The 9,694-nt window shown below is 46.0% G+C and overlaps 1 protein-coding gene across 1 annotated transcript in view; it reads right to left on the bottom strand.

The window, feature by feature from the left end:
- The window catches only part of OBSCN (obscurin, cytoskeletal calmodulin and titin-interacting RhoGEF), a 177,530-nt gene that overhangs the window by 114,900 nt on the left and 52,936 nt on the right, over window positions 1-9,694 (bottom strand). Inside the window, exons 22-30 of the mRNA XM_027897614.1 lie at window positions 8,932-9,093; window positions 8,586-8,690; window positions 7,635-7,901; window positions 6,711-6,980; window positions 5,657-5,923; window positions 3,910-4,176; window positions 2,561-2,827; window positions 1,431-1,700; window positions 492-758 (exon numbers count right to left, since the gene is read on the bottom strand). Of these exons, the coding sequence (XP_027753415.1) occupies window positions 492-758; window positions 1,431-1,700; window positions 2,561-2,827; window positions 3,910-4,176; window positions 5,657-5,923; window positions 6,711-6,980; window positions 7,635-7,901; window positions 8,586-8,690; window positions 8,932-9,093 (2,142 nt within the window). The remainder of the gene's footprint in view (window positions 1-491; window positions 759-1,430; window positions 1,701-2,560; window positions 2,828-3,909; window positions 4,177-5,656; window positions 5,924-6,710; window positions 6,981-7,634; window positions 7,902-8,585; window positions 8,691-8,931; window positions 9,094-9,694) is intronic.

Here is a 9,694-nt window from a genome sequence, read left to right as displayed (position 1 = left end):
TTTAATGCAAATACCCTCCTTTCCATGAAGAAATTTTTCCTAATATCCAGTCTAAGCCTCCCCTGGTGCACCTTGAGGCCATTTCCTCTCATCCTATCACATGGAACAGATCCAAGAAGATCACCAGGTCCACATTCTGTCCCAGGACAGATCAGGTAAAACATCTCCAGCAAAGCTCAGTGCCATTTTCCAGGCATTAGTGAGGTCTCATGTTACAGAACATGCACTGTTTTCATGCCCCATATTCAAAACAGACTAATTAAAACTGCTTTTTCTGATTGGGTCATTACACAGCACACAAGATTCTTCAGTACCTACGAGGTGTTTTTTTCATACCTAATTTTTTTTTTTAAGCTTTTAATCAATGGTGCTTTTTGAAAACTAAAAATGGATCCTGTTTAGGGAGACAGAAGAGAAGAACACCTCCAGCAGGTTGTAGGTATTTACCCCAGCCTCTGTCCCTGCCAGCCCCTCTTTGCTCTTCAACTGACCTTGCACTGTGACCCTGGCTGTTGTTTTGGAGCTCTCTGTCTCACAGGTGTATTCCCCACTGTCCTTGACCGTGGAGTCCCGGATGATCAGAATGGCCCGGCTTCCCTCCTGTTGCAAGTCGTATTTCTGGCTTTTTCGGATTGCTTTGCCATCCTTGTACCACCTGATGTTCACATCAGGTTTGGACAGCTCACAGCTCAGGCTGATGTCCTGCCCTGCTTGTGATGTTTTATCCTCCAGCTGTTTTGTAACCTCAGTTGGTTTCTCTGGAGAGGAAAAATTTAAAAAGGACATTTGAGTGAAAATCATCATCACTATATGGTCGAGGGGTTTGTAGTATTAAATCACAGAATCACAGAATGGTTTAAGTTGGAAGGGACCTTAAAGATCATCTTGCTCCAGCCCTGCAGGGACACCTTCCACTAGACCAGGTTGCTCCAAGCCCCGCCCTGGCACAGGTTGCCTGGAGAAGCTGTGGCTGCCCCATCCCTGGAAGTGTCCAAGGCCAGGTTGGACGGGGTTTGGAGCAACCTGGGCTGGTGGAAGGTGTCCCTGCCCATGGCAGGCAGTGGGACTGGGTGATCTTTAGTGTCTATTCCAACCCAAACCATTCTGGGATTCCCTGATTCTATGAAAAAGGACTAATTGCAGGTTATGAACTATGTCTGAAAACCACCTATTTCTTCTCTCCATTGACCACCCAGGGAGCCTTGGGTGATTGCCTCTGTTGGAGACAGTCTGGGTTGTAACTACCTGTACACACTACCCAGTGTAGTCAGTTCTCAAATATCTATTAGAAGCTTCAGCCTTTCACTTGTTTTTAAGGAAAAACCTAATTTCTTCAAGGTATTTACTCAGATCACAACAAGTGCTTGCTGACAAACCTTATGAAAACACACCCAGGGAATCGACCCCCAGAACCTCCCCGATCTCCTTACCTTTCACAGCCAGAGAAGCCCTGGAGGTCAGGCCACGGGCAGTGAAAACAACCTCGCCCACATCCTCAGGGGTCACACTTTGGATGCTGAGGGTGTATTTCCGACCCGAGTTGGAGGCTTTGAACCTCCCCCCGCTCCCCACTTTCCTCCCGTTCAGCGTCCAGCTGAAGTCATCGATGCTCTCGTGGGACAGAATGCACTCGAAAGTGCAGTCCTCCCCCAGCTGGATCTCGGTGTTCTTCAGCCTCTTGGTGATGCCGATGTTCAGTTCTGCAGGATGAGAGGCAGGTTGACACGAGGGGAGAAGGGGTTTAGGGTAGTTTGGAGGAGTGGTGTTTTTAACTCGAAGGAGTGGTTTATCTGCTGGACTGGTAGGACAGCGTTGCGCTCCTTACAGATGTCTGTGACGTGGGAAGGATTTCTCTCAGGTATTATCCACCCAGAATCAGCACAAAGTTATGGAAAAAGGGACATGTGGATCTCCTGGCTCTGCTCTGGAAGGACTGAATGGAGAATCAACATCCAAAGCAGTACAAGGGAGAAAAGATGTCAGAAAAGAAGCCTCTGGGATGACGTGTGAGGTTCTTCTCGTTGCTAACATGAGAAATGAGATGTTAGGATTTTTTAACTTGTTACTTCCCACGTTCAGATCAGAAAAACTCAGATTTTTTTCTCATTATCAATGTGGGTTTGGAGGCCATGAACAATTCTTTTTCCTTCAGGCAGATACAAGGATTAGAGGGCAGGAGGAACTGCTGGGCTCTTCAACAGACAGTGTTGTCACACTTTTATGTTCCCGCAATGGATTTCGAATTAAAAAAAGAAGCACAGGCTGCTTGGAGGGGGTTTTGTAGGGGTTTTTTTTGTTGTTAGTTGGGATTTTTTCTGAGAAATTATTCCCTCTTCTTGGAAGATTTCTGCCCCTTATGAATGTTCAAGGAGGAAACATTGTCACTATATTCTTGACACCTGATTTTCACTGAAACACCAGATATACTTAATGAGTAACAGGGATCGTTCAAACATTGCAGTGTTATGTGAGGATTTGGCAGGAGAAGATGTGAGCCCAAGTTAGCAATCCCACCCATATTTCCAGCACCCTTTGAATGGCCATTGCCTACAATACTTACCCTGAACGCTGACCTTTGACTTGGCAACATCAGTGCCGATGTCACAGGTGTATAAACCTGCATCTGCCTTTTCAAGGTCATGGATGAGGAGGCACAGGGTCTTCCCAGACTGTATCTCCTCGTACTTGTTACTAGAAGGGATCTTCACACCATCCTTTTTCCAGACAGGTTTGACCTTCTCTTTGGAGACTTCACATTCCAGTTTAATCACACCTCGCTCCTCACCAAAAACGTCGTCCAAGGCTTTCATGAAGACAGCAGGTTTCTCTGAGGGTTAACAGGAAAAACAGAGAACAACCAGGATATCCAAGCTGAAACACTTTCAGCTGTCATCAGATATTGAAAGACAGATTAGGTAATGGCAACGCTGCTGACACCAATTTAGAACCTAAACCAGTGTCACCCACCAGCACCCCTGGGTCCTTCTGGGCAGGGCTGCTCTCAATCCCTTCATCCCACAAGATGAGGAATGATATGGGGGCTGCCCTGGCACGGGTGCAGCACCTTGGACTTGGCCTTGTTGAACCTCCAGAGGTTCACATGGGCCCATTCTCGAGCTTGGCCAGGTCCCTGTGGGTGGTATCCCGACCCTTGGGTGTGCCAACCCCACCCCTCAGCCCGGTGTCACACTTGATGAGGGTGCACAAGAATATGTTAAACCACAGAAATTCAGCTGTGTGACTGAACTTTAGGACATATGAAGGGCAGCAGGAAACTGTCTTCTCTTTGCTGATTCAATTCAGGTCCAGAAATGATGTGTTAAAAGCCAGGGATCCATCAGGATCATTGAGTCCAACTCCTGGTCCTGCACAGGACACACCAACAATCCCACCATGTGCCTGAGGCCATTGTCCAAATGCTTCTTGAACTCAAACAGGCTTGGGGATGTGACCACTGCCCTGGGGAGCCTGTTCCCAGTGCTCATCCACCCCCTGGGTGAAAAATTTCCTCCTGATATCCAGCCTAAACCTCCCCCAACTCAGCATACCCTATCATTTTGGGGCATACCAAACCTCAGGTCCCTGCAGCCAAAAATCTTTGGAAACAACAGTTTGTCAACTATACACTATTGAAGAGACCTACAAGTACAGAAGATTGCTCTTGAGATTATCCTGATAAGTGAAAGGATGATAAAGATCTGTGGAAAGTTTTGGCAGGACATCAAAACAATTTTCCTTAGAAAAATCACCAACCACAATAGAAACTGGCACTGGAAGAAAGCCCCTCCAAGCCTTTCACGCAGCCCTGGAGGGATGAAGTTTCTGAGCAGGGGTGCTGCATGGATACGGCGAATAATATCTCACTGGCATCTCTTATTTGCGTTCAGGAGGAGTGTGATCACGACCCACCTATGACCTTCAGCCTCACGCTCTCTGACACCTTGTCTGACTTCATTGTCACCGTGCCAGCATCCTCGGGCTTCACCTGCTTCATGGTCAGCGTGTAGACCTTGCCCACGTTCTTGATGTCGTTGAAATTGTTGGTGTAGAGGAGGGTGCCGTTGAGGAACCACTCCACGTCCTCGTCGTCGTGGGACAGCTCGCAGGAGAACACGGCAGAGCTGTCCTCCTCGATTTCCACGTCCTGCAGGTGTTTGAGGACTTCCACGTTCCGGGCTGTGGGAGACCAAAGGGGCACCATCACCACCATTATCATAGATCAGATGTTACCACTCACAATTTCGTAGTGTTTAGGGTTTATCAGACGATTTAGTCTGGTCTCCTTCACGCCATGCATCAACTCATTTCCTCTACTTGGTTCTGCATTTGCTCCAAAAAAAAAAAAAAAAAAAAAAATCCATTAAAAATACTATATTGTCCAGAACCCTCAGTTCTCTTTTTATACATAAATCAAGTTTTCTTTTTTTCTTTCCTTTTTTTTTTCAATTTAAAAATAAGTCATTCTTTCTAAAGTGATGTTACAGAGATGTCTAAGAATCCAACAGATCTCCAACCCCTGTGTCAGTCACTGCCCACACACAGACACATTATGATTAAATTGTCCTTGACTCCCCTCCAGTGAAACTGTGACACAGGGCAAGATGAAGGCAATGATTTTGGCCACAAAGGAAACGTACAAAGAGATTAAGCAGCTTGCTCAGGATTAAGAAGCAATGAGTTTGATTGTTTTCTTTCCCAGACCTTGGCCAGAGTTTTCTCTTTGCGGTTTCTCCACTCAGGGAATGCTGTTTCTCAAGGATTAGGCAGCTCAGAGGAGGGGTTTGGGGTTTTAAATAATTCTGTTGTTCAGATAGAACAGAACCATAAAATCATTAAGGTTGGAAAAGACCTGTAAGATCATCAAGCCCAACTGTTAACTCAGACCCACCAAGGCCACCACTAAATTATGTCCCCAAGTGCCACATCTTTTAAATCCCTCCAGGGATGGTGACTCCACCACTGCCCTGGGAAGCCCATTTCAGTGTTTGACAACACATTTAGTGAAGAACCTCTGCAAGGCCAAACTGTAACCAAGAGGTGCTCCCTGGACTTTTGTGAATGATTCTGTGGCTCATCTCCAAGTCTTGTTGAAAAGGGACACAGTGAACATCTTTTCTTACATTTTCACCAGAGGGGAAGAACTGGCTAAACACAGTTCCACACCCAGATGAGGGAGAACATCATTATGGATAACAAATATATTCAGACATAAAATAGCAGCTATAAATGTATCTCTAGCAGACATAAAAATGTATAGCATTTTTATATATAAGCTGACACAGTGGTCAGGAATTGAAAACCACAGCCAAGACCACCAGAATCAACGGCCTAGAGCAGTTTGACATAAAAAACTTTTTTTTTTTTGAAGCAACAGAGGTCTAATTCCTCTGATGAAATGGAAAATAATGTGCCTTGACAAGCATTAATTTCTACCTTACCCAGCTGAGCTGGTGCTTTTCCACGTGCATCACCGAGCTCATGGCACGGGCTAGATTTCAGTACCACGGAATGTCAGTTCACTGAAGGCATTGCACTTACACAAAATCAGAAGATAAATGTGGGAATCCATCCCTCCACGAGAAGAGGAACCTAGAGTAAAACTCTGAACCCTAAAGACACGCACCAGGCCAGCCCTGCTGCTGGAAACCCCTCGTACCTTCGACGGTGAGCGTGGCCCTGGTCTCTGCGCTCCCAGCCCGGCACTTGTACATTCCGGCGTCTTCAGGCTTCACCTTCAAGATCTTGAGCTCTGCTGAGTATTGCTCCCGCTTGATCTTGTACTTCTCAGAGGGCTCGATGAGCACGTGGTCCTTGAACCACTTGACAATCTTGGGGGAGGGCCTGAAGTCACAGGAGAGGATGGCCGAGTGTTTCTCCAGGACGGTCTTGTCCTCCAGCTTCCTGGTGATCTGTATGTGGGAATCTGCGGGGTTGGGAGAGAACAGAGGGTCAGCCTGGAGAAAAAAGGAGGTTTCTAATCTCTGTTTCGTGCTGATTAATCTCGTGTATGACGTTCACAGCTGTTTTGCGAACTGCTCAGGTGCCTGGTAGAGCTGATGTGCTTTGAAGCCGCATCATCATTATGATCTACGGATCCCATAAATTTCATTCCATAAGATAATGTCATACACCAACCACCAAATTCACGGCCCACTTATGGTTCGGTGCCTACAGAATTGCTCTCTAACTGAAGTTTTTATTCAAGTAAGAGCAAATTGAAGACAAAGCAAGGACTTCAGGATGTGATTGGACATATTTACCATGGTGACAGCAGAGGATAAAAAGCCTTGAAGCTTTGTCCTGGGTCAACGACAACATGAATTAAGTAAATGAGCTATCAATCTTGTCTAGTTCAGAAATGGGACAAAATAAGCTCTCCTGGCAAATTTCATCTGTTTTTTCCTCTTTGGTAAAGTCAAGAGGACAAAAATAAATCAAAACCCAGTTTTAGCTTGATAGATTTTAATCTCACAGGTCTGAATACCACGGAGACCGAAGTCATTTAATCAGATTCCCTTCCCAAGACATTGCTGGCTCGTTCAGTGCATCCAACATTGCTCCCAGCAGATTGCAATTGGGAGCTAAGCAGATCTTCCAGGTACACACACATTTCCAAGAACCCAGTGGGCACCGCATATTAAGAGTGTGTGACAAACTGCTTCCCAGGGGCTGATCTTTGCTCTGATCCAAGCCAAGCCACGTCACAATACCTCTGACGAGCAGGTTTGCTGTGGATTTTGATTTGCCAATGGAGAACTGGATGGTTCCTGTCATGTCAGCACTGGTTTTCACTATTGTCAGCCTGTGGATGGTGCCTTCCTGCTGCATGATGAAGTTCCTGCCAGGCTGCAAAGCCTCTCCCCGTAGAAGCCACTTGGCAGGTTTCACGGAGGGGATGGATGTCTCGCATTCAAAATTGGCTTCCTCAGGCTCAGTCACGTCCTCGTCACACAAGTCCTTCACGATATTAATGGCTTGCTCTGCGTGGAAAAAAGAGAGAAGGGATTTAGGAGCCATGGAAGAACTATTCCATTATCAACCCGAACACTCGTGTCACCTTTCCTCCTCTCCAATACTGAACTTATTATCTCAAAAGGCCTTAAAATGTCCTTTTTTGTGTGTTTATAAAAACAACTATATATACTTTTATATAAAAACAACTGTTTCTATCTGGTCACAGGCCAGACAGTGAGACTGCAACCACTGCCTCGGGAATCCCTATCTCCTGGTTCCCAGCCCTGTTTCCAAAGCCACTTTTCTATCCTGGTATCAAACTTGTGGCACTACAAAATGCAAAAAAAAAAAAAAAAAAAAAAAAGGCTCATTGAAATGCAGATATTGATATAAGGAAATGCAACGCTTTTCTGACAAAAATTACTTTCTCCAATACGCTTGACAAACTTCTCTGGGACAGCAATTTCGCCACTTTCCTTAGGAGAATAAACCATATATTAATTTTTCAGGACGTTTCCTGCGCTGCTAATCCTAAAAGGGTTCGACACCAGCAGACTTAAGGATAAATCAGCATTGAATTAACACACTTTTTTTTTTTTTTTCCGTGGCGTCGCGTTTCCAAACGCCAAAGCGAATCGGCCAATCCTCCTTCCAGGGGCGGAAAGGGGGGGGTTCTCTACCTTCAACAAAGAAATTAGCGCTGCTTCTGTCGTCGAAGGCGTCGCAGGTGTACGTGTCCTCGTCCTCGTAGTCGGCGTCGTTGATGATGAGTTTCCTGTAGACGCCTTCGCTCACGATCTCGTACTTGTCGCTGGGGTGAATTTCCACGCCCCTTTTGAACCACCGGACCTTGGCGTTGGCGCGAGACACTTGGCACTCCAGGACCCCCCGGTGCTTCTCGAGGGCGATCTTGTCTCTCAGAGGCTTCACTATTTTTACGGGCAGCTCTAAAAAAAAAAAAAAAGTTAAAAAAAAAAAAAATAAATAAAAATGGAGTTGTCGGCACGGTTTCCGTGAAAGGTGCCGATTAAGAGCTCATTAGGAGTATTTCTTCTAGGGGGAGTTATTTGACAGGGGTCCCCAGTATGCTGAGCACTCATCTAACACACAGCAAGTAAAGGACTGATTAAAGGGAAGTTTTTCTTCCCTGTTTTACCATTTGAGTGGCTGAACTGCAGAGATAAAGGTAATTTTCTCAACACTCTACACAGCAGTGCTGTGGCAAAGCCAGGGACTCATCTCCTATTTCCTGAGCTCATCATCAGTGGGTTAACTCAAAATTTCTTCTCTAGCACATTGTTTTAATTAAACACACACATACACAAAACGTTGCTTTCTTTTTTTAACAAACACCAGAAAGGGAAAATGCTGGAGAAAGCCGAGTTACACCTTTTTGTCCCTCAAATTTCACACTCAACTTTTAATGTCTAAAAGGCACCAAACCAGCCTTCTGAGAAAATTAACTCTTATTTAGCCAAAGCAAAGTCCCAGGCTAATATCAGATGGGCAGTAAGACAGGGGTTTGCCTTTCCCTGGGAGCTGGAGGTGGTGATTAACTTTCTTCCCGGGGAGGTTGGTTGGTTTGTAACGTGTGAGAGCACGAGCAGCACTGGCACAAAAACCATCATTACCTTTCACAGTCAGCTGGGCGCGAGATTCTGCCTTCTCTGCCACAAACTTGATCTCTGCCGCGTCCTCCACGTGGACACGGGCGTAGGTCAGTGAGTAGGTCTTCCCTGAGGACAGACACACAGCCAGACACTGCTCAGCTTGCTGGCATTTGGGACGACACCAAATATGCCCTTATTGAAGTTCCCAACCACAACGCTGTCACAGCACAGCTGCGCAGCCCCAAAACCAAAGCAGGACTCTCTGCTGAACCTTCTTAACCTGATTTTGGAGGTCCCACCCTTTTTTCTGGTCTCCCATCCCAACACACCCCCAATTCAAGCAGGAGATCCCTCTTTTCCATCCTACCGTCCTGTCGCATTTTGATATTGTCAGAAGTCTTCAGCTTGTTGTCATTTTTGTACCACTGGGTTTCGACCTCATCGTGTGAAATCTCGCAGACAAAGGATGCACTCTCATATTCATTCACTTCCACGTCTTCCAGTGGCTTTACAATCTTGATATCTCGGGCTGTGAAATCAAAGAGGCAAATATTTATTCGGGGTTTCCCCATAACCGAGTGCGGGGTGTTTGCCTTCTGCACAACTGCACTGAAAGAAAATGGGATTGTGTTTTATTCTAGCCCAGCCTCCCTTCCTGGGGAGTTCTCTCCTCAAGACAGTGAATATATTTTATGTTTGGACTGGCAGGTAGAATTACCAGCTGCACTGGAGCTCACTGCGAAAGCATTTTGTGGGTGCCAGAACTTCATACAGGTTTTAAAAGAAGTTAAACACATTAATGCAAGAAAATCTGCCAAGGAAAGCTAAACACAAGCCTACAGTTTTGAGGGTCGCTATAAATCTGTCTCATTCATGTGCTCCTCCTCATGCTCCCCTGTTCTACCTAGGAAATGCCTTTTCTGCAGAGTCTTCTGAACTCAGTATGATCCTCTTTAACTTTGCAGCTCAGCACTCATTTTGTCAGAACTGATCCGTATTTCCGTGCTGTTGCAGCCCTTTCCTTTTGAAAGGGAGGGCCTTGATACCCCTTGGATCAGCCTCAGGATCAGAGAATTGCAAACAACAGCCCTTCCCAACCACAAAATCAGGGAGAGACGGGGGAGTTGAAC

Source organism: Empidonax traillii, unplaced genomic scaffold (genome assembly GCF_003031625.1).
Source record: "Empidonax traillii isolate 1590-97213 ecotype Southwest subspecies unplaced genomic scaffold, ASM303162v1 scaffold553:size485074, whole genome shotgun sequence".
Taxonomy (NCBI): Eukaryota; Metazoa; Chordata; class Aves; order Passeriformes; family Tyrannidae; genus Empidonax; species Empidonax traillii.
This window is presented reverse-complemented; position numbering and strand designations above follow the sequence as displayed.